Source organism: Chenopodium quinoa, unplaced genomic scaffold (assembly GCF_001683475.1).
Source record: "Chenopodium quinoa cultivar QQ74 unplaced genomic scaffold, ASM168347v1, whole genome shotgun sequence".
Lineage (NCBI taxonomy): Eukaryota > Viridiplantae > Streptophyta > Magnoliopsida > Caryophyllales > Amaranthaceae > Chenopodium > Chenopodium quinoa.
Genome location: NW_018745533.1, coordinates 2825083 through 2850100, shown reverse-complemented (window position 1 = coordinate 2850100; position 25018 = coordinate 2825083). Strand labels below are relative to the sequence as shown.

General features: G+C 34.7%; 3 protein-coding genes across 3 annotated transcripts; all 3 read right to left on the bottom strand.

The window, feature by feature from the left end:
* Window positions 1–6146: 6146 nt before the first annotated feature.
* On the bottom strand, window positions 6147–10882 carry LOC110715930 (DNA repair protein RAD51 homolog). The gene is made up of 9 exons (XM_021894548.1): window positions 10206–10882; window positions 8758–8902; window positions 8530–8640; window positions 8335–8426; window positions 7771–7865; window positions 7573–7686; window positions 6938–7067; window positions 6657–6778; window positions 6147–6572 (listed from the first exon to the last, which is right to left on the bottom strand). The coding sequence occupies exons 1-9, from the start codon at window positions 10299–10301 to the stop codon at window positions 6449–6451; spliced, it is 1029 nt and encodes a 342-aa protein (XP_021750240.1). The 5' UTR covers window positions 10302–10882; the 3' UTR covers window positions 6147–6448.
* Window positions 10883–12884: 2002 nt separating this feature from the next.
* LOC110715795 (pectinesterase-like) lies at window positions 12885–16853 on the bottom strand. The gene is made up of 4 exons (XM_021894408.1): window positions 15930–16853; window positions 14884–15380; window positions 14494–14654; window positions 12885–13817 (listed from the first exon to the last, which is right to left on the bottom strand). Exons 1-4 carry the CDS (start codon window positions 16401–16403, stop codon window positions 13120–13122), a joined length of 1830 nt encoding a protein of 609 aa, XP_021750100.1. The 5' UTR covers window positions 16404–16853; the 3' UTR covers window positions 12885–13119.
* A 1020-nt stretch (window positions 16854–17873) lies between these two features.
* Window positions 17874–21862, bottom strand: LOC110715931 (probable pectinesterase/pectinesterase inhibitor 12). Its single transcript, XM_021894549.1, has 2 exons — window positions 20654–21862; window positions 17874–18571 (listed from the first exon to the last, which is right to left on the bottom strand). The coding sequence occupies exons 1-2, from the start codon at window positions 21591–21593 to the stop codon at window positions 17874–17876; spliced, it is 1638 nt and encodes a 545-aa protein (XP_021750241.1). The 5' UTR covers window positions 21594–21862.
* Between the last annotated feature and the right edge of the window lie 3156 nt (window positions 21863–25018).

Here is a 25018-nt window from a genome sequence, read left to right as displayed (position 1 = left end):
TTACATATTATTAACGGAAAAAATTTAGAGGTGATAAAAAATCGAGTAGGGTCGGGCCATATCATAATTTCTTGTGCCCAAACCCGTAGAAAAGTAGCGGGTTTTCGGGCTTTTTTCGAACCCGGTTCGAGTTTTAACTAAAAATGTATTTTTAGGTTTGCCCAAACCCACCCTATTTCGGGCCGGATCGGGTCGGGATGCGAGTCATGCCAATGTTGATCACCTCTTAAAAAATCCTTACCAAAGATATCATTTCCCCAAAAAATAGTTTTCTAAATCTCCAAAAAAAATTCAACTTCCCATAATAATTTAGTTTTTTTTTTACTCTAACATTATTTTCAATTAAAAATAATTTAAGATTTCAATATCAAATTTCAAAATACCATATGTTAAAAGAACATAATTTATATTGTAAAGTACATATAGTTAATACCTAAATAACACACTAATCAAACTCAAAGAATATACGATAATAAAAGTAATTTAAATATGACATGATAATAAAAAATAGAATTTGGGAGTCACTACGACCTTAAAGAACATACACGCCAAATTCAAAGAACATACTTTGTATTGTTAAACCCAAAAAAAATATATGTTTATCAACATATGTTAAATAACATAAGTTATAATATAAAGAACATATAATTTTACTCAAAGAACACACTGATCACACTCAAAAAACATATTAAAGGTATGTTCTTTGTCAAACATAGGTATGTTCTTTATCAAACACTATATGTTCTTTCCGCCTTTTTTTGTTTACCCGGGTGCACCATGAGCATGGTGCACCCGGGTGTATTATCTAATTTTCATAAAATTGAGTTATGCTACGGAGTAAGTTATTGTGGTTATAAGAGTCGAAATCTGAATTAGATGTTTTTCGAATCGATTTCGGTTTGTTTGGGTTGGTTGAGTCAGGTACCAGACCTATATATTTTTTGGTTAATTGGTGTTACCAAATCGTTATTAAAATACTTGCTAATGAAATGATAGGGTGAGGTCTAAAGATGATTGAGTGGAAGAATATGATTTACCCGATGATTGTTATTGATACGGAATATCTAAAGATGGTTGTGGGTTGTGTCATGTATTTTGGGATTAACTAAACCCGATTTATAGGTGTGCTCACTCACTTGCATGAGTTGTATCACATTATGTCATTCCAAAATGTTAAAAAAGGGGATTTGTTAAACATCGCCCACAAATTACTACATAAAGCCCACAAAATTCACTTGGTTTGACAATATTGCCCTTGACCTAAAAAAAACACTCACATTCTCATCACTCACACTCTCATCGCTCATCTTCTTTCAACCTCTCTAAAAAAAAAAATTCAAACAACGGCAATGTCGAGGCGGCAAGGCAAGGAATTGGCGGCGGCGGCGGAGGGAAGGAGGTCCCAAGGAGGCAAGGTACAATTTGTAAAAAAAAAAAAAAAAAAAAGGAAAAACCGTCGTGACAGAGGTGGGGCGCCCTGGCTGGACGCCCAGCCAGCGGTGGTGGCGCCAGCTGCAGACGCCGCCACCAGTAGGCTGGCGCCTGGGCTGGACGCCATAGCCACGGTTGTGGCGTTTATTCAAGGCGCCGCAGCTGTGGCTGTGGCGTCCAGCCCAGGCGCCAGCCCACTGGTGGCGGCGTCTGCAGCTGGCGCCACCACCGCTGGCTGGGCGTCCAGCCAAGGCGCCTCCCCCCTTTTTGTTTTAAAATATTGTTTTTTTTTTTTTTTTTTGTGTAATATCTTTTTGAATTGTTTTTTTATTTTGTTGTTTATTTTTATAAATTTTTTCAATTTTGTTGTATTTTTTCTATGTTTATATTTTGTTTACAATTATTTGTTTGTTTTTTTTGTACATTTTTATTTTTATTCTCTATTTTGATTTGTTTTTAAATTTTTTTTGTGACTTTGTTATTGTTTTTGGTTAGTTAATTTATTTTAAATTTTATTATTGATATTGTTTTTGGTTAGTTAATTTATTTTAATTGGGAATGAATTATTTATGTTTATATATATTCTTCTGTGTTGGTTTTATTTCCTTTCTAAGTGTATTTTTTATTCTATTATTTTTATTTAAGTGTTTTGTTAATTTCTTTATTATGTTAATTTGTTAGTATGTTTTTAGTTTATTTGATTTGGGTAGTGGTAGCTATTTTTCGTATAAATTTTTGTATGTTTATATATTTTAAAATTTTGTGTAGAATTCACTGGGTCGTCATGGTGCGGGGAAGAATGTAGAGCTTCTTAGTAGAAGCTATTCAGTGGAGAGGTCAGGGCATAGACATGTCAGATCCCGTGGTATTTCGGCCTCAGCTCGTAGAGAACGGATCCACCGTCGGGATGAGGATGACGATGATGATGCTGAGGAGGGTGACCAGGAGGAGGAGCAGGAGGAGGGCGCAGATGAGGATGAGGATGTGGACGATGGCAGTGGACCGTATGATGATTACGGTCCATTCAGTCAGAGGGTTGATGACATGTACGAGACACATATGGTGGAGGTGCGTAAGGGTAGGGGTGGTAGGTTTGTTAGTAGATCTGGCACATCATCTGCGTCCACTGTATCTGGGGCAAGCAGGAAACGGTCGAGGGCCGGTAATGATTCTTGGGTTGTTAGGAGTGAGGTGCCCGGTGGGCCTGTTGACGGGAGTGTGATTCCTAGCTTTATAGGACACATAGCTGCCCGTATTTGGGAGGACCAGGAGAGGCCTTCAGTTACGGGGTTGTTGAAATGTCATACCCGGGAAAAGACTTGTAGCTTTTTGCGTACATGGGCTGAGGCTTGGCCGGCGGAGAGCGAGATGTTCGAGCGACAGGAGGGCACTGGGGTGAATCACGTTCCTGCCACCATGCACGATAAGATTGACAGTACGCTGATCACGACTTTCATTGAGCGATGGCAGCCGGATACAAACTCTTTCCACCTTCCGTTCGGTGAGATGACGATCATGTTACATGACGTCGAGGCTATTCTGGGGATTCGTGTTGAGGGTAAACGACTTTGTGCTGTGGCTGATGCGGATCAGGCAGATTTGCTGGCGGAGTTGTTGGCGGTGGACAGGGCTGCACTGTACACCGAGGCGCTAGGTGTTTGGGAACACGGAGGTGTGAAGATCGCATCCGTGTTGCATCGGTGTTTGTACCCTAGTGCACGTAGGACGCACGACGCACAGCTGAGTGCTTATGTTTTTCTACTCCTCGGATGTACCTTGTTTCCGGATAAGAGCGGCGGAAACAAGCTCAGGCCACGCGACATAGTAGAGGCGTGTGACCCCGACAGTGTAGGCCAGTTTTCCTGGGGATCGGCTACGTTGGCGTATTTGTATCGCCAACTAGGATTTGCGAGTCGGGCTGACGCGGCAGGTATCACTGGGTGTCTGACTCTATTGCAGACCTGGATATACGAGTACTTTCCTGCATTGCGACCACATCGTGACCCGGTTCCTATTGATGAGGGGATGTCGCGTGCTTGTGCGTGGAGTCCGCGCTCGGAGAAGAAGTCCGTTGACCGCCTCCGATCGATACGGTTATTGCTGGACAGGCTGTCCCCCTTAGAGGTAACATTTATAAATTGTTTCTACATTTTATTATTTGCACATATTATATTCATGTTATTAAATTTTAAAACTATGTGCAGGTGAACTGGATGCCTTTCGGCCCGAACCCTAGTGTTAGGGTACCCAGGACCCTGTACACGGGACTCATTTAGTATCGTGAGATCGTCGAGGCGTACATGCCCCAGCGTTGTCTTTGCCAGCTTGGATTTGTCCAAGTTTTCCCTCCTCCCCCGGCATGCCCGATGAAGGCGGTCCGACCTGCATCGTCGAGGGACTACGTCGTGCAATGGCCGGATATCATGACCAGGACGTGGGACCAGTTTCCGATGGTGGCCCGCTTATGGACTGCGGAGTTGCAGCGGCCGCCCTCTGGGGTTCCTCCCATGTGTGACCATTACTAAATGGAATGGTTCAACCGGTATTCGCACCCGAGGTTGATCGCAAATCTCGACCACAGCGATGATGATTATGTGCCATCGCCTACTGCCATGGAAGTGGTATGTCTCATATTATATTTATCGTTGTCTTTTAATTAAGTTTTATATGTTGTTATTGTATTTCATCTTTTGTTTTTTGTTGTATGCAGTGGATGGGAAAGATAATGCAGGACGTACAGAAACTCTCTCTTGAGAAGGACAGCATGAGTGCAACAGGGAGAGTTGTTGTTGATAGTCTGGAACAGACCCTTGCGCAGTGGGATTCGTCGTCGAGGAGGGATTATTGATGGTTTTGTCATTTTATTTATAGAGCACTTTAAATATTATCGTTTTAATTTATTAAATTGGACATTATGTTGTAAGTTTGTAACATTTTAGATTGTTCTTTTAGCTTCCAATTGCAACCTGTTTTGCCCAATCAATCGCCTGTTGAGCTTCTTCGAATGGACCATCATGTCCAAATATCCCACTGTAATCATTTCCGTCTCCACCATAATCCTGCATCAATTATATATTACAATAAATACAATTAACGGATAATACATTTAATTTCTATATTTACACAGAATTAACACAAAAAAGCATAATTATGTATAATCAAACTTAATTTTTATAAAAACCCAATTCGAATTTTCAAACTAAATTTAAAAATATACCATTTCGAATTTTCAAACTTAATTTTAAAAAAACCTATTTCGAATTTTCAAAATTAATTTAAAAAAAACCCATTTCGAATTTTTAAAAAAAAATCATTTTCGATTTTTTTTTTAAAAAATAAATAAATAAAAAACAACAACAAAATCAAAAAAGAAAAAAAAATTAATTTATAAGGGTGGCGTCTGCCAGGGCTGCCACAGCCACTGGACTGGCGCCTGGCAGGGCCGCCTCAGCCAGTAGAGTGGCGCCTGGCCAGGACGTCAGTCTGGTGGTCTGGGCGTCTGGGCTGGACGCCACTCTGGTGGTTCTGGCGTCTTGCTTGGACGTCCAGGCTACGGTTTGGGCGTCCATCCTAGGCGCCAGAGCCACTCCGACGGTAAACCGTGAATTTTAACGGTGACTTACCTCGTTTTCCGTCGACGACGACGTACCTCCGGCGTCCCCCGCATCTCCGGCCTGCCCTCCGGTCTCCCCCGGCGAGCCAGTACGGCTCCACATTTTTTAAACCGAGATTATTTCAATTTTAGAAAATGGGCATAATGGTCACACCAAGTCATATTTGTGGGCTTTATATGGTAATTTGCGGGCGATGTTTAGCGATTCACTAAAAAAGGTGACACAAACACATCCCTACTAAACCACTCACTGCCTGGAATGTCATGTCATGCCAAAATTTTGGAAAAGAAGATACTCCCTTTGTTTTGAAATACTTGTTCCATTTCTCTTGAGCACGTATGCCGATACTAATCTTTGATCAATTATATTTTAAATCATCAATAAGTAAAAATTCTAACAATTAAAATAATCTATTCATTTAGACGATTCCAACAAACACCCACAAGACTTTTTTTTTTCTTATGTATAAATCACAAACATTAGGGCCTGTTCTCAGCTAAACTGAACTTAAATGAATATTTTATAAGAGAAAGAAATTAGGAGCTAAACTGAACTGAACTGAAAATAAACGTATGAGAACATACCCTTAGTCAAAGTAGGACAAATGAACAGTGATAAAAATAGAAATGAAGCAAGTATTAAAAACAAAGGGAGTACAAACAAATCTTTACGAAATCAATCGCTAAAGGTCATGTTGCTCTATTGAATTTTTTGCAAAGATGTCATGTCAGGTGCATCCTACTCTCACATGTCACTATGTTTGTGTTATGTCGTGCTTGCATGCCTTAATTTTTAATCATACTACTATTTTGTTGTGCTTTTGGAAAATGAATGTTGCCCTTGCATGGCTTAACACCTTAACCCCAAGATGGCCTTAAGCCAACTATGTATTAGCGGATAAAGAATGTCAAAATACTTTCTTAAGCCATTTTAAGTGCGTATTCGAATGGAACTTAAGGGCGAGCAAGGGGGATATAATAAGTGTAATTAATATCCAAATGAGTGAATGAGTGTTAGGATGCTAAATTGGGTATGAATTTAGTGTTGTACGAGCAAAAGAAGCCATTTTCTAGTGCGTGCCAAATTGTCAATACTCATCTCTAAATTGCAACTTGAAGTCAAATAAGAAGATAAGCTTGTTAATAACAAAAAACTTGAAGCCAATATAATGGAAATTAGTGTAATAGGACAATTGTATACAAGAACCTGAAAAACGCATCTAAGCAAAGGATCTACATTTGTAGATTTGCTATTATACTAATCTACATTACAGAATTTACACCCTCTCCCAACCTTTCAGGCAACAATGATAAATTGTAATCAGCAAGACCTCATCCGTACAGCAATGGTGAAGAAAAACAGCTGTTGTGTACATCCACTGACAGTAGCAAGAGGATTAGGTATCAGTCTTTAACATCAGTAACACCTTCGGAAGAGATCTGAAATCTTGCTTCAGCTTCAGCAAGGCATGGGGAGCTTATTACTTTACATATGCGCTCCTCCCCTCTTCCCTTTCGGAGAGCTAATCTGAATAGTTTAACGGAAAAAGTTCAGCACATCAACATATCTGTATTTTATTTGACAGAAAATTATAGGTCGAGATTAACTGACCTGGTTGTGGAAGCGTGAGCCATTATATTGCCACCAATAGGTTTGATTTGAGGACCAGCAAAGACTGCAGAACCATCCACTTGGGCAACCACTTGATTTGTAATGACCACAGCGACACCAAACTGCAATGCCAATCATGCAGTTAAGGATAGTTTCCCACAAGCATAATGACTTATAGCAAGGTTTGTATCCTCGTCTTATATGCTACCAATTCAGAGCATATGAACACTAAGTTCAGTTTGCTTGAAGTATCAAATGTCAAAATGAAGCTGAATAATTACCTCATCTGCCAGCTTCTGAAGGCTCCTAAGGAACTTAGCAAGGTGCATTTGTCTGGCTGATAACTCACCCCTTCCTGAGAAATCTGTCCGATAAAGTGCAGTAGCACTGTCTACGATCATAAGAGCAAATCTGCAGATGAGAAATCCATATTAATTTTGACACCATAATCCACAACTTATAATCAAGCAAAAAGTAGTGAGCGCAAATGACAGCATCAGTGCTTCAAATTTGTATAAATTTTAACCAGAGCTATAACTGCAAGATAACCGAGGCTGCAGGACATTCAAGTCAGCCACTAACAATTCTAAACATATAAGGGCAATATAAAGACAAGTTTCTAGTTCCATTTCAAAATATCTACACATTGCACTCTATTTCAAGTTGTTCTGGAGTGTTGAAAAATGGCTGCTAATATGCAATAGTACAGCAAACAAAGAAAGAATACGAGTTCCTAAGGAATATAAAGGTTGGCTATATTAATTAGACAAGTCACAAGTGAAATTGACAAAATCCATTGAGTTTCAGATCGTCATTTAATTGAACAAAACATGGTGATTTATCAAGTTGTAATGTTGGCAACAAGCTAAATGCAAGATACTCTTCTCAATTAAAAAACATAAGAAACTCAAAATACCTTGTTTCCACCATCATCGATGCTGCTTCAAGCAAAAGCCTTGACTGATGATCAGTGTTATATGCTCTTGCATAGGCCACATTTTCTAACACATCAGCACCATTCAACCCAAACCTGGAATAAAAGCACAGTTTTACAAATTGTATGCTTACGTATATAATAGAAAGAGACAACATATAGATGGCAGCTGACACAAACCTCTCCGCAATCTGTAAAAGTCTCTGCGGCCTAAATGTCCCCTCTGCATCAATGTACATTGCTTTTCCTTCACCACCTCCTTGGTCTAATGGGAGCTGAGACACCAACAAGAAAATTGGAAACATTAAGCATTATAGTTTTATAGATGGGTCTAGAACAGAATTGCAGCATAACACAATCAAAATATATATTTAGTCCCCCCTGAGAAGAAGAAACATGTAAAAATTCTGAAAGCTATCTAAACACAGATATACAGTTTTGCTTGAAGAAAATTTACCCTCAAGTTGGCAGTTTCATACAATTCTCAAGAGTAATATCCAAATTTGTCAGACAATGGATCTAAAAAATATATGTGGAGTATAAGTCAAACAAGTACTCGCTGTACAAGTCAGTGCTCACAGAGGATATGTTAGAGCACCGATTTAATAATTGTAGCGGCTAAAATTAAGATAGCCTGAGATGAATTTATTTATTTTTTAAAACATGAAGGGAAGACAATAATTTTAGTAGTTTTTGATAAATAAAAAAAAAAGGACAGTTTATCGAGTGAACAAGAATTTTTACTTGGCAAGTGACACAGAGCGTGTGACAAAGTTGAGTCTTTCCAGAACGAAACTCGCCATATAATTCTGTGATTGATCCCGTCTCAAGTCCTCCTTCCAAATGATATAACTACATGAAGTCAGTTTACCGCTGAAGTTACTGAATATATTATATATAGCAATGACATGCACAGGTAAAGATGGTGTAACAACAAACCTTCTAAGATTTTGTCAAGCTCTGTAGAGCCAGATGTAATTTGAATAATCTCGAGTCTCTGTGCATGGAGTTGAGTAGCACTGGTAAAGCCTAAAGGAACCAGTTTTGAAGCTGCCAATCAAAAGAGCAATAGAGGCAGCAAATATTAATGTTGATTTCATAAAAAAGAATCAAGGTATAGCAGAAAACAGAATCAAGATATACAAATAATATCAATATCATTCTCACCTGCTTCAATTATTTTGTCAACTTTGGCTTCACTAATTCCTTTAATATGAAGAAGCTCCTTGCGCGGAGAATAGGCAACAGATTCAACTGTACATAAGCCAGCATCTTTAAGCTTCTTAACATCCATAGCCGCAATACCAGCTGCCTAATATAAGAAACAAATTAATACGTACTGTTGCATACAAAGAACTTCTTGACTTAATGAATAAAGGTAATTGTACTCGCATCAATTCTTAAAGAACATTTTTTTTTTTTTTTAATTGGAATGCATATTAAAGGAGAAGCAACAAAATAAAAAAAATAATAATAAAAATGCATTTGTATAAATTGTAGTCAGTAGTCTTAGTACTAAACCAAGTTCTAATTCCTGTATACAGCAATAGAAAAGCATTCTTGACACTTGAGCCTCCGCGGAAAATTAGCAAAAGACAGGTTGATGAGCTAATAATGAACCACAAAGCACCAATTATATTTAGCTCCTCCCTACATAGCTTGACTAACAATCACAGAATCAAATACTAAAACTGCTGGCAACAATATTGAAATATCTTTGTCTTTCTCTCAAGAATGGGAAGACCTAGTCTACTGCCGCACCAAACAAGTATAGGGGCAACCTCAATCACCGATCCAAGAATAAAAAGTACACAAATCATAGAAGAGGAAAATCCAACATTAGTTATCCAAACTCTTGCTGACTGGTAGAGCAATACAACAAGAAAAGCTTTTCTGTATACACAAGTCATAGAAGGCTTTTCTGTATTATGAATTTCAAGAAAAGCTCTTGTTGACTGGTAGAGCAATACAACAAAATCAATATTAAATCGTAACAATTTAACCCTCTTCAATAACACATCAAGAACTTCTAACAAGAATTACCCATTAATAGAAGCAGCCGGTTAGGAGTAAAGAGGGTAACATTTACCCCATAAACCCAACATATGGAAAGCTAGATTAAGCTTCTTGATCACACAAATTCCTGGAAGATTAGCAAGAAACCATAAATTCTGGGTGTAATCAATTTCATCAAAATTGAAAGGGAAACAGCATACCCATTTCATTATATCAAGAAAATTTTCGGATCCATCTAAAGAAATAAGCAATTATTGACAATTTACAGTAAATAATCAAGAAACCCTAAAATTGATTTGGTATTGAAAACACCCAGATGAAATAAGAAGACCCATTTCGTTATATCAATAAATTTCTTGAACCATCAGAAGAAACCACAATCATCAACTAATAACCGTAATTTCACAAGAAACCCTCAAAATAAAGGATTATAAAGAAAACCCAGATAAACAATTTCAAGAAATTAAAGAAAAAAAAGACCCATTTCACAATATCATTGTTAAATAGCAAGAAACCTAAAGTTTGATGAATATAAAGAAAACCCAGATAAAATTATCAAGAAATGAGAGAAAAAGAGGAGAAATTTGGGGGAATTGTACCTGTAATTGTTCAACAGGAGAAGGGCCATGTTGAATTTCTTCCATTTCTTCTGATTCTTGAGCCACTGCCCTTGGGTTTCGCTGCTGCTGCTCCATTTTTGCGATGTGAATTATTCCCAGAAAACACAGACGATTGAACCTTGAATTTGGAAGATAGAAAGACTTGAGGGCTTGAGATTGGTGGGGAAAGGGGCTTTGATCTAGTGGAAAACAACAGCAAGATATTCGAAATGTTCAACCTAGGCGCCAAAATGTAGTGAATATTTTGGTAGCTTCCTTCCTTTTATGCACTTGGGTGATTTGTGTGTTTTGATTCGTGCTTGGGAAGTTTTGTAGAGGTGTAGCCCAGCCGTAAGAGGCTGAGAAGCACATCGTGGTGGTGTGGCCTACTCGGGCATTTGGCGGTCGTAATTTTTTTTTTTTTTTTGGCCTTGTTTTGTAAAAAGTTTTTTTAATAGCTTTTAGCTTATTAAGTACTATTAAATAATTGACTATGAGTATTTAAAAAAACTAATTTGGATGTCTGGTAAATAGCTTATAAAAAGAGCTTTTTGGGTCCCTAAAGGCTAAAGCTCTTTTAGAAAAAGCTCAATATAATAGTTTTTTGCAATTAGCTTGTTGAATAGTTAGGTTTTTAGGTGTTATATACACTAGGGGTGAGCATGGGACGGGTACCCGTACCATTAGTACTAACGGTTCGGGTACCCGATAACCAATATCACCAAAAGTGATATCCATAAACCGAACCGATAAGTTCGGGTACCCGGATTTTCGGAACAGTTATTGGGTACCTAATAAAGTATCCAATAGTGATAATTAAACTTAATAAATTATTTATTATGATAAATTTTAACACTAATTAACAACAATACAACATGATCTTGACTAAATTATTAATTATATTACTAATCATTAATATTATATAGTGATTATGAAGTAAAGTAAGAGTTTAGATTTTGGAATAAATAGATTTAAGTAGGATAAAAAAACAAAAAATTGCTTATCGGTTCGGAACGGGTAACCGTTAATTTTAAAATGATACCCAATAACCATACCCGATAACAAATTATCGGAACGGGTACCCGAACCGTTATGGTTATCGGATCGGGTACCCTAATTTTCGGAACGGTAACGGATTCGGTTTTTCGGGTAGTTTTGCTCAGCCCTAAAATACACTGAAACAACTAATAATAAATAGCTATTTACCAAACACTTTTACATAAGTACCTATTTACAATTAACTAGTCAAATAAGCTAATATTACCGGCTAGTCTAACAAGTTAATACAATTAGCTATATCAATAAGCTAAAAGATACTTACCAAACAGGGGCATCAATTTTGATAACACATGATCTACAATGATAACACGACCGTATTTTCTTGTGTCATAGAGATCTGATATTAACTACTGAGAATGAATGAGGGCCTGTTCATATTTACTGAACTGAGCTGAACTGAACTGATTGGAGCTGAACTGAACTGAACTGAAAAATTAAAATGCATAAAAATATATGAAAATGTTTATGAAAATTAATGATAATATGTATAGTGGATAATGAAAAATATAAAAGTGTTTTAAAAATAACTTTGTATTTTAAATTATTATATTTTAAATTATTAAATTTTTGTGTATTATATTTTAAATATAGATATAAAAATATAAAGTATTCTTCAATATTTTACTGTAGTCAATCGTTGCTTGTTGTACTCTACACAATTTTGTTCGTTTACATGAAATAAGGATTCCATTCACGCACCAAGTTGAAGTCATGCGACCAACAGAAGATCATACTATGTACGATGATAAGAGAAAAGCAGCTATAGATATTGTACGAAACCAAATAACTGATAACAGAGGAATGCCGAGATAATAGAGTAACTTAATGAAGAAGAAGAAAACGAAGAAATAACCGATTATGAAAGCTAGTAACTGTTGTGTAGTACTCTCATTTTGTCAATGAGTTCAACTATAAAAAAACATGTGACCATTTTGAACGATGAATATAATTTAAAATAATAATAATAATAATAATAATAATAATAATAATTATTATTATTATTATTATTATTATTATTATTATTGTTATTATTATTATTATTGTTATTATTATTATTGTCGTTGTTGTAATATGCTAAAACATCTAAAACAAAAAAATTAACAACTGAACTGAACTGAACTTGAACTAAACTGAACTTGAACTGAACTGAACTTGAACTGAACTGATTGGAGCCGAACTGAACTGAACTGAACTGAAAATAAGTAAATATGAACAGGCCCTGAATCAATCAATTACATTATACTAAAGGGGAAACTTAGAGAACACTTAGCAAAATATTGTAAAATGTTTCCCTCCAAAACCATTTACTAAAAAAAAACTTATTGTAATTAAATTATGACTTTTAGTTTATATAAAATCTAAAATAAATGTTCTTAAATATCAAATTGCCCATTATAACTATTACCCCGTATATGTTTAATTAATTTCTTTCACAATATTTCAAACTTTTTACTACTAAGTCTATTTATAATATTTATATATCCATCATTTTTGGTAAAATTTATTATTTTATTGTCATTAGAATTATTTAACAAATGTGCATTGCACGGGGTTTAATATAATCTAGTTCTCAATATGTTTGAGAATACCTTAATTATTCTTTGCTTAAAATCTCAAAAAACAGTTGAAGGGGGAACTAGGCATAGCGTATGTCATATTGTTAATTATACATAGTAGAATAAATCAAGTAAAATCCTCATCTAAGATAATGTACATCAAATAAACAAGTATATGAAACACTCATTAAGAATGCCAAAATTTTCTAAAAGTTCTAGCTATTAGTAATTTTGAATAAATAAAATCAAATATGAACATCCAATTTCCTTGTTGAATCAAATACATGGCCATTGAGCCTTCAATTGTACAACCCAAAATGAACTTGCACCGAAGGGTAGTCTCGAATCCAACTACCCTGCAAGAAGGGTGTAACAGTGTAACTTTGTGCCTCTTGTCTACTAATAGACTTCTTATAACCACCCCATTTAACACGTTTCGAGGTATCTGCTCCCGGACCATGGTTGTTAAACTCTGCATAGTACAATGTCTTAAATGCAAAATCCCCTTGCCATGGTGACCATCCCTCTGGCGTGATCACCTCACCAATCGTACTTTCCATGACAATTGTCCTAGAGTATTGCTTCCAAGGTCTACCTAGGTATGTCTTGAACTTATGTTTTAAAGGGAATAGATCCTTATCGGGGTAGATACGACAATTATGGAGAACAATACCCGTGTTTTCGTGTTTGTCAGCCCTCCCTTGGGCCGTGACTATGTTTTGTTGGTTGTCCATTGGCTTCCTAACAATAATCATACAGTTTTGGAAGATGGCAGCCGCGTCACCAAATATAAAGTCTATTGTACCAGTGATGTAACAACTGCGGTAGAATTGTCTATGTGCTTGAACATAAAGGGTGTCTTCGTATGCTTCCATACGACAATTGAGAAAAATTGAGCGATCTGCTTGCACTCTAAGGGCTACTGCTTGGTGTTTTTCCGGGCCTGCGGTGTTCTTGAATCCTAATTCAATGCCAACAAATCCTTCTCCTTGCACAGCTGAAGCATAAATGTTTGTTTAGAATTTCATCATGGAGGATACTAATGGTCTAACCAAGTGTAACATTTTCACAAAAACTAAAGAGTATTGAATCAACTATTGGTAATGGATGAAAATGGAAATTTACGAAGAAAAAAAATACTTTCAAGAAACTAACAGTATGATGATGAGGACAATCTCTTTCTTGCAAATTACATACAAATAATCCTTTCTCATTACCACCATTAATTTATCACTACCTACCAAACGAGCTTTGTCTAATTGCATGCGTTTGGTTTTTTTTTTTTGGTCCGAATCAACCACAAATGCAATACACATTAAAAATGTGATTGTAGGACTTGAACCTGTGACACCCAATATAGTGTACACGGGCCCACGATCATAACGTGAGATTAGAGGATTTGAACTTGTGACACCTAATACAGTGTACGCAGGCCCTCGATCATAACATGGGATTAGAGGATTTGAACCTGTGACACCTAATACAGTATACACAGGCCCACGATCATAACTACTAATTCGAGCAATACCACATTGGTATCATATGTGCCCATATATTCATGATTGTGGTGCATACATACACCATAAACTGGCGCACAATTTTTATTGTTAAAGAAACATAAATTGATCATAGTTATTTGTGTAAAGCTATAAATAGAGAAAGTATATATATACCAACAGTGGCAGTTTCAAAGGTACGAACTCCATCTACAAAATTTTTGTTTCCAGTGACCATACTTTTTTGTGACCCCTCTCCAAACATTGTTATATTTGCCATCTTTTTGGTAATTGTCACGTATTCTTCGTAAATTCCTTCTTTAATGTAGATATAAATTCTGCTTACATACATCCCACAAAGTTAAAGTTAGCATAATTAAATCATTAACCAAATGATATATAACATATATGAAAAAATTTATATACACTTGGGTGCACGGTGCATGGTATTTTCTGCTCATTTGATATTCTTTGTCCATTTTCAAATCTTAACCTCTATGTGCATCCGAGCGTGTATAAAAAAGTATTGATACAACTAGGATAAAACCTTGCATTGTAATTAATTACCTTTCTTTGCGATTTTCAGGCAAGGATTTTAAACAATCATTGATGGTAGTAAAATTTCCACTCCCATCTTTCGCCACGGTGAGGTTGGCAACCAAGTTACTCACCGATTTAACCGAAAGCTTACGTTCCTCATGACCAATCCAATCGGGGAATCCCTCATCATTGACGAATGAAGGTGAACCATTGCGATTAGGTGCACCGTGTGCTAGAAGGTGACGAGTAGGAGGCTTCAAAGCTTCTTCGGCCGCACTAAATTTGTCAAGAATATTTGAGATTTGGGATACAAGTGCAAGAGAGTTACTAACAAACTCCTTAGAAGCATTCACTGCTCCCTTGATCTTGTTCTTGATATCCCCATTATCGAATGCATCGATACATGTTTCTTGGTAAGAATACACCGCGCTTAACCATGTCTTAAGCTCATTAATCTCGGTATGGTAGTTCTTAACCTCATGTTCCGCGTGATGGAGTGACTCGGATAATTCATCTACCGAATCCTGTTTTTGTTATGGGATTATTGTCATTAGGGTTGTAAATAATTACGTAATTATTGGTGCATGAAGTATGTAAATGAAGTATATTACATGACTATTTGTTAATTTTAAAGTATATAGTTCGATGTAAACCTAATGCATTGGGAATTTAGGAGTACATTATTGGTATTTTTTACGATGTGTCATGCTTTAAAAATTTTAAATCTTTAACTTAGAAAGTAATTTTTAATCGCACTAGGTACCCTTAATGAACATGCATACATTAAAAAGTTTTTCATGCACATTATATAAATGGTGTTGAATTGAATAATTTTTTTTGAGCATTATATTCACAAGGAATTTAATTTGTCATTAACTTATTTAAGGAAAATTCTTCTAAATCAATATTTTTGTATCTAATTTATATTATATTTGCTACTTTTGATTTATATTGTAGATGTTATGTGACTCTTCTATTAATGAATTAATTTTACTAAAAGAATTATTCATAAGTATTCTATTTCGGTAAGGGTAGATTTTAAAAATATGTGTGAATCAATCATATTCTTTTACCTGGAAGAGCTTCTTGCAAACTTGATATGCAGCCTTATCCTCTTGTTTATCAAACTTAAATTTTTCGGTCTTATTAATAGCCTTGACAATCTCTTTCGCGGCTGCAGAGATGGCGGCTTTGATGATCACCCTAGGGGCAATAGAAGGGTTAGAGGCATTAGTACGTACCACATTGGCTAGGGTACCTTCACATTTCTTCTTATAGTCCGTAGGGTCACATAACATTTGTATTATCTTACTCGAGGTTTTCATCTGCTCTTCTCCTCCTCCAGGAGGGGAAGGAGAGGAACCATCGTCTTTATTAGTTGCATCATTTTTCTTGTCACTAAAATAAAAGAATGCAAAAACTCCACCGGCTATACAAAGGAGGAACAATATACTACAAATTACCGCGAAGCATATCTTCTTCTTGTATTTTTGTGCACGTTCTTCTCTCCTACGTTTAGATAGTTGGCTAAACTCCTCAAAGGCCATGTTTGTGTCGAACAAGAGATCGAATCAAAAAGATGGATGAGAGGGTAGGAGGGGCTAAAGAGAGAGGCCTTCTGCCGTTGTTTTAGCTAGCATGGCATGCCTCTAGCTAAGGCAGGAATGAATGATTTTTTTTTTTCTTGTTTTTTTTTTTTTTTTTTTTTTTTGGCTCTCTCTTTTACCTCCTCCCAACCTGTTAACAATATTTTTGATCTTTAAAATTATGCTTATTTTAGTGTTTTGTTTCCTTCATTTTATCTAATTTGGTTCTTTATTTTGTTTTTCTTTAAGAAAGAGAAACTTAGAGAGGTCTGGATTAGAGAAGTTTTAGGGGTGTTGTACAAAATTGAAATGAAAATTAGTTAGTTATTATAGGAATACAATATTGTTTGAAAGTTAGTTAAGGTTTCCTTTCAATCCGATTTTTTCGTATATTTTGTGTACAACCTTCTTCACTTTATTTTTCCCAAATGAATGATTGAATTGTACTATAAATACCGAAGAGATAAAGTTTTGGTGATAATAGCATTTAGGGAGACAAAATTAAGTCATCATAAATTGTAATCTGCATTAGTAAAACCAATTAATTCATTCAAATTGTGAATGATAATTGTATATGGAAGTAATATACGATTATACGTGAATGTATGTAGTTATGCTCAAAAAATGGTATAGATTGGAATAATGCATGGATTAGATTGGACCGACCCTATATGGGGGACCAAATCAAAGAGAACAAGTGCGATATTGGGTCAAAATTGTCTTGAACCGAATTGATTGTTATTAGATTTAATAATGCATATAAACCCATATTAATTTCTCATTCAATTGGTTAATGAGAACATTTTAACCTCATTTTAGGGGATTTATTATTATTATTATTTAATTCCAAAAAAAATAAAAAATTATAGTATTCTGTTTAAAAAAGTAAACTCAAATTAGTCGAATGCAATTCATGTTTCGATCTGATTTTATTGGCCTGATTTGTTTTTAATGCTAGCATAATCAATATATTTTGACACTTTTGTTTATTTAGTCTCAAATTCTTGATCATCTATCCGCTTCAATTCGAGTGAACAACCTATATGTGCATGAATGGCTAAAGAATTTTAATGTTTCATATGCAACAATGAACAACAATCATAGCTTTTTCTTTTCTTTTTTTTTTCTTCTAATAGATTAAACTAGGCTAAGCTTTTTAATTGTTTGATTCAATTTTAATTTACTACTAAATTTCTTTGTACATACATCGTATTGTCTTTTAATAAATGAATCAGTCTTAAGAGTGAGGAATAACTCAAGTGGTTACAGTTTCCCTTCCGGTCTAGATGATCTAGAGATCAATTTGTAAAAAATAACAAAGAGTATCAATTTTCAACACATTGACACATTTAGAAGTAATAATAATAATAATAATAATAATAATAATAATAATAATAATAATAATAATAATAATAATAATAATAGTCATTATTAAATCCCTTCATCATAGGGAAATGAAGTAGAATCTAACCATTGTTCCCCAACAATAAACTCATGAACCGTAAAATTACTTGCATCATAATAATCCATTACATGATACCCTCCCCAATTTACTCTACCATTTGTTATTGAACCTGGCCCTCTATTATCAAACTCTCCATAATACAAACTATTTTGCATCTCATCAACATCATTTGATGACCATTTTATCCACCCCTTTGGATCAATAAACTCATCAATGTACGATTCGATGTACACCGTCCTAGCGTATGGCCTCCATGGCCTCCCTAGGTAACTCTGAACGCGACTCTTGTTACCATTTAGCTCCTCGGTGGCTAGCACCGTGCAGTTTTGGAGCACGATGCCTGTGTTTTCGTTAGGCATGACTCGTGACTGAGCTGTGATGACCGTGTACTGGCCAGGGAGTGGCATACGTGACACTATGGTACATCCTTGGAGGACTACCGCAGCATTGCCAAATATGTAGTCAATTGTACCATATATGTTACACTCGCGGTAGAATTGTCTGAATGAGTGGACGTAGAGTGTGTCCTGGTATCCTAAGATGTTGCATCTGTAGACTGCTGTTAAGTCTGCGTTTATTCTAAGGGCGGCTGCTTGGGCCTTTTCGGGGCCTGCTGTGTTCGCAAAGGTTATGTCTCGTGCTAAGAATCCTTCTCCAGAAACCGCTGCATTATTATACCATAATGAACTTTGGCTACTTAGAATAGGATCTTTTACCAAAACGGCTATAATTTTGCTAGTTCAAAGGAAAATAACAAATAAGTAATTTTCCTTTCAAGTCAATAATTTAGCTAGTTTTGGAATTAAAATTCAAAATTAGCCGTTTTGGTAAATATTTTCGTAAAAATAGCCATTTTGGTAAAAGATCCGTTAGAATAGTGATAAATGAATGTGATGACAACATTAATAATAAACTAATAAAGCAAATAGTGTGGATTTCAGTTAGTATTTATAGATGAGATTTGATTTTAGATGTTGAGAAATTTGCAAATTGCAGCAATTAAAGTTCGTATTTTGCAAATTGCAGTCATTTAAATTTTTTTTTGCAAATTGCAGCCTAAAAGTTCGTATAAATTGTAAATTGCAACCCGATTCAATTTTTTCATCGGTTTACATGTTGAAAAATCTTCGGTTAAGGTTTTAGGGGTCATTTTAGCCCTTAAGGACCCGAATTGAGCTCGGAATCAGCAAAAAAATAACGTAAGTGTCTCATATTTACAGTTTCTTACGTTATTTTTTTGCTAATTCCGATGTCAATTCGGGCCCCTAAAGGCTAAAATGACCCCTAAAACTTTAGCCGAATATTTTTCAACTTGTAAACCGATGAAAAAATTAATCGGACTACATTTTACAATTTATACGAACTTTTGGGCTGCAATTTGCAAAAAAATAATTTAAATGGGCGCAATTTGCAAAATACGAACTTTAAATGGCTGCAATTTGCAAAATTTTCCATATTTTTTTAGATCATATACTAATTTATACTCCGTATATATAAATGTGGCACGCATTTATACGAGATTACATTGGGAACATGTTGGGTGTTATTTCATAGAGTGTATTACACTTGTTTGTGTACACTAGACATGAAACTTGTTTGTGTATGCATGTATTGCAGGTGTGTGAACCTAAGTTAACACATACTTTCACCAAATTCGTTACTTTAGTAAATTTGAATATACTAAGACACCTGTGTTGTAAGGATGTTACTCTAGAATGAAGAAACCACCCCTTTTTTCACTCGTGGAGGTCTTAATTTAGATTACCACCCATCCTTAGTTAAGTGAATTAAACAAGGGGTTTGTGTGGATCCAACCATACTCAAGATATTCTTATACTCTCCAAGTTTCATATTGTTGGTCTTATTTTGACTTTTCATAGTTTCTAATGTATATCTTTGAAAAACAATATCTTTAATCACGTGTCACTAAATTACACAAAATATAGTGTTATGAAAATATACAACAAGACACATATATTTAGCTAGATCTCAGGTGGACATTTTTTTTCCATATATATATATATATATATATATATATATATATATATATATATATATATATTGATATCGATGAATAATCATGATCAAAGTTTCTTGCTTTACAAATGAAATATTTCAAACATAACAATCTATTTATAACAAATAATAAACTAATTGCCGCTGACATCACCACGGTACATGTGTCACCTTCTTATAAAAAAATTTCCTCCTAAACTATTTGTGACATCACTCTCTCTCTCTCTCTCTTTTTCAAAATAAAGCTGATATTTGAAAATTATTGATTAATTATACATTTTTCTAAAAGATTTCATGACAAAAATAGCTAATCACACAATTTATTAGTGATAGTAGAGTTTGGATTATTTTAACCTCTTTATTAATTCTTCAAATTTTCTATATTGAATCAAAAACAAATGCTAACATTTTAAAAAATTTATTATAACTACGAAGTTAATTAATTAGAATATTTTTAAGTTTGATTAATCTAATTAAAGGGATTGATCATGATTTATTATGTTTTGCTAAAAATATTTATTTTGCACACATACAAGTATGTTTTTAATTATTTAAACCATACATCGCACGGGATTAACCTAGTCTAAGAACAAAAAAATCCAAGGATTCTTTTAAGTGTATGTACTTTCCAAGTATATAATTGGTCTAAGTTTTCAATTAAATAAAGGATTATTTGATCATCAAAACATATATAAAATTCAAGAAAAAAGTTAAAGTAAAAGAAAATTACCAACAGTTGCTGATCTGAAAGTAGTCCAACCATCAGCAACACTTCTATTACCAGTAATAATAGTAACATCACTTCCATCACCAAGCAAAACAATATTAGGTTTATAACTTGGAATCTCCACATTCTCTTCATAAACCCCTTTTCTTACATATATAAAAGTCCTAAACTCACTATTATTTGGTGCAAAATCAACCCCTTCTTGTACACTTGTAAAATTCCCACTTCCATCAGCTGCAACAATAATAGTCTCACTTAGATCATCATCATCATCATCATATCCTACACCACCACCATCATCGTCACCACCATTGTCACCCTCGTCGTAGTCATTAGGTGACCACGACAAGGGTGACAATGGTTGATTAGGGTCATCTTTGAGCATGGACAATGAGTTGCTAACATGGTTGTAAGTGTTAGCAATGAAGCTCACTAGAAGTGGCTTCCAAGGGCCGGAAGCCGAGTTAAGGCCTTCTAGGCAAGTTTCCTTGTTAGAGAGTGCAGCACTAAGGAAAACCCTAGCATCGGTTAGGTTAGATGTTTTTACCTTAGACACCGATTTTTGTAATGAAAGAAGTGATATATGGTGAAGTTCCTTACAATCTAGGAGTGATCCTCTTTGTTTTTCAATGAGATTGTAGTTAGTTGTTGCATCAAAAAGTGAGGAGAGTTTAGTAGCTTCACTTAGTGCATTTTGAAGTGATTGTAAGAGGATGTTTAGGAGGGTTAATGGGAGGTTTAAGGAAATGGTTAGTTTTAGGGTGTTTAAGCAATCATTTGGGTAAGGTGTTGTTTTACATAGAGATTTTAATTCTAATTTAGGAGGTAATTTCATCTCATTGTTGTTGTTATTGTTTAAGGAGTTTACAAATTGTATGAAGATTATTAAGATAAGAGATAAAATCAAGAAAAAATGAGGAGATTTTGAGAGGGTGAGAGCCATGCTAGAGGAGGGATCAAATGAGGAGAGAATCAAAAGAGAGTTGAAATGAAACTAAGAGAATAATATAAATAGTACTCCGTAATTTAATTTATAAAAAAATATAAAAAAAAATTGCTATATACAAAATTGCATATTAGAAGCTAAAAAAAATTTAGATTATCTAAGCTATAAATATATTGATATGTGCCTGCTTTTGCCATACTCCGTAAAATTTTAAATTTATATTGTATCTAGATACTCCGTAAATAAAAAAATGTACTTAATGCTTATATGTGACCCTTTGGCTTGCATACAACATTTAATTTTTTAAAGGTATGGTAAATTTTATCATTGGTGTTTTTGGGAAGACAAAATTTTGCATGAATTTTAGTGGATTATTTTTAAGGTTATGTGTAATTTTCAAGTAATATTGATTGTTAAAAATGGGTATCTTTGAAACCATGAATAAATGGTATTCACAAAATACGACTTTGCATTAATTTAAGCCATTATGTATTAAAGTAAGGACAGTAAAGATAAAAAGGAATCATTGACATTGCTAAAATTGATTCTCTACTTGTTGAGTTGTTGTAGATGAAACCCATGCTAGATGAGGAAGTTGCATTGGTATTCACAACTAAGAAACCCGTGACGTACAATTACCTATTTTTTTTTATAAAAAAAAATATTTGAGGGAATTTCTTTAGCTGTCTTCCTCTGTTCTTTTTTATTTGACATGTTTCTTTTATCACGTTTGTCAATGCAAAACTTTAACAATCAATAACTTAAATTCTCCAAAAGTAAAAAATATAAAAGTTAAATATTATGATGGTACTTATTGAGACGAATCCAAAAAGATCATACATGAATATATTTTTCCTTACATATTATTCACAAAATACGGTCAAAGGAGGGGTGGTGAATAGTGTAAAAGTCAAAGCGGATCAAGTAATAAAGAACGGAGGACGTATGTTATATCCAAGTTAAGATTAAAGGTCTGTTCTCATTGATTGAACTCAACTGAACTGAACTGAACTGAAATGAACTGAGCTAAACTGAGATGACCTGAACTGAGCTGAACTGAACTGAGCTAAAATGAACTGAACCGAACTGAAATGAATATTTTATAAGAGAAGAAAATTAGGAGTTGAGCTGAACTGAACTGAGCTGAGCTGAACTGAACTGAACTGAATTTCAACGTAAGAGAACAGGCCCTAAGCCACTTGAATAAGGGTCTGTTCTCATACGTTGAAATTCAGTTCAGTTCAGTTCAACTCAGCTCCTAATTTCCTTCTCTCATAAAATATTCAGTTCAGTTCAGCTCAGCTCAGTTCAGTTCAGCTGAGTTCAGTCAATGAGAACAGGCCCTAAGATCTCACAGATTATTATGTATATCCGGATGTACTATATATTTATGTGTATTTTGTGCTCATTTTGATGATTGTTTTTCATTTATTCATCAAATAAAGAGCAAAAACTAACATTGAGTTAGTTGGGGGTACGGTATACCCGGGTGTATCTAATAAATTCTAAATAAGATCTAAACAACATGTTCTAACTCCTAATAAGTAATTACTACTAGATAACCGATCAAAATGAGTCATTTACCACCTTTATCTAATATTTATTGTAATATGTGATTATGTAAAATATTGTTGGACTGTAAATTTTCATAATATCATTAAGTTTAACTACTTATATTTCTAAGTTGGATATTGACATATACGAAAGTTAAAATGGTGCATTTATTTAATTTGAAAATGAAAGGATTGAATAGATGAGATATGTAGACTTATTTTAAAAACCTTTTTATTAATAGATATATATATATGGAGTTCTCGTAAAACTAAATTTTCAATAATACACCCTATATATACCACATCCAAAGTGGTAATGTACGATAATGATATTTTTTTATAATTGGATCCATCTGAAGATAGACAGGCATTAGCTTTACCATGTACAATGACATGAAACTATTCTTTTTCACAGCAGTCTAGTAACTATCCAAACAACTGAATTCCATGTACAACACTATTATATAAAGTGTATACTAGTAAAACCTATGAACAATAAATTATCATAAGCAATGAAGAATGTAAGACAGACATTATATATCCTGACACAATTACGTGGAGGGAAAAGAGGAAGAGATCCAAGAAAAGACTCAACTTGCATGCCATAATAATGGTTCATGAAGAAAATACGACAAATTGAAGAAATTTTATACCATTATAAATGAATTGAATTGATTGAAAAAATTTGGCAACAATACATGTGAATTCTTTCAGCCTTGTGCAAGAGTTCACCTATATCAAGCCCTATTATTTGTCGGTGGACATTTTTTGCATCTCCTAATAGATTATATAAATCAATCCGATTCTAGACTTATTTTATACTCCATACTATACTAACTACTACGTATATTATATTTCATAGGCTTAATTTATACTTTATACAACTAATACAAGTATTAAGTATTGTAATTTACTATACTATACCATAAAATTTTAAAAAGTCATTTATATATGCTCTGTAGTTGATTCAAGATAATAATTTTTTTTGTGAGAAACTTTATGCAATATTTTATAAAAGAAGAATATATATATAATTATTTATCAACAGTGTACAAATGTTTTGTACATAAAAGTAGTAAATAGTGTTTTTCTCGGACTCTGCGATTCTGGTCAGCATCCTTGATAACCAACAACACCCTGACATCAACATTCTATGGACCATTCGAGATATCAAAAGGGAGGCAAATGGTTTAGATTTTTGTGTGGTTTGGAAGGTGAGTAGAGACAGGGCCGGCTAAGAGGCTGTGCAACCAGCCCCTCAGCACAGGGCCTCCAAGGTGTAAGGGCCCCAAAATATGAGCCCAACTGATTTTTATTCATTTTTGAAAAAGGCTGATTCCACGACTAATCCTCTCTCACCTCCATTAAATAGCAATTATCAAGACCCATCCTCTAATTTCTTTCCCCATTAATATTGTAATTCCCAAAAGGCATCAATTTTAAACCTTCCATATTCAATTCATCTAATTTATTATTAATTGGGTTGTTTAAAAAAAAAAAATCCGTCAAACACTCCTCTTTTCCTTATTCGTATAAATTAACAATGGCATATTGATAATATTTGTTTGGGGTAAAAATACCCTAAACACGTGGCCCAATGGCCTAGTGACACGTGGCATCCAGCCGTTGGTCAGCAGGGCTCCAATCCTCTGCTGACACGTGTCCTCTAAACCCTAAAAGGGAAACCATCCCTTCCCCACTATAAATAGTGGAAGGACCCTCATTAATGGGAGGCTGGAACATTTGTTGTTCACATTGAATACTCCTCAAAAAGAAAAACACTTACCCCGAGCAATATTAATTGCAGAATTCTCCCATTACGCGAGAAGTAACTTCTACATTACGTGCATTCTACCTCCCGTATCTTTA

What these genes read in the sequence shown, in the direction of transcription:
- LOC110715930 (XM_021894548.1), bottom strand. Translation starts at nt 10,301, where the DNA reads ATGGAGCAGCAGCAGCGAAACCCAAGGGCAGTGGCTCAAGAATCAGAA. An exon ending in CGCTCTGTGTCACTTGCCAA is followed by an intron (nt 7,866 to 8,334) that starts GTAAAAATTCTT and finishes TTGGTGTCTCAG; the next exon opens with CTCCCATTAGACCAAGGAGG. An exon ending in TCGATGATGGTGGAAACAAG is followed by an intron (nt 7,068 to 7,572) that starts GTATTTTGAGTT and finishes TCTCATCTGCAG; the next exon opens with ATTTGCTCTTATGATCGTAG.
- LOC110715931 (XM_021894549.1), bottom strand. Translation starts at nt 21,593, where the DNA reads ATGGCTCTCACCCTCTCAAAATCTCCTCATTTTTTCTTGATTTTATCT. An exon ending in TTTCAGATCAGCAACTGTTG is followed by an intron (nt 18,572 to 20,653) that starts GTAATTTTCTTT and finishes ATAATAATGCAG; the next exon opens with CGGTTTCTGGAGAAGGATTC.
- LOC110715795 (XM_021894408.1), bottom strand. Translation starts at nt 16,403, where the DNA reads ATGGCCTTTGAGGAGTTTAGCCAACTATCTAAACGTAGGAGAGAAGAA. An exon ending in CCTGAAAATCGCAAAGAAAG is followed by an intron (nt 14,655 to 14,883) that starts GTAATTAATTAC and finishes GTATGTAAGCAG; the next exon opens with AATTTATATCTACATTAAAG. An exon ending in CTTTGAAACTGCCACTGTTG is followed by an intron (nt 13,818 to 14,493) that starts GTATATATATAC and finishes TTTATGCTTCAG; the next exon opens with CTGTGCAAGGAGAAGGATTT.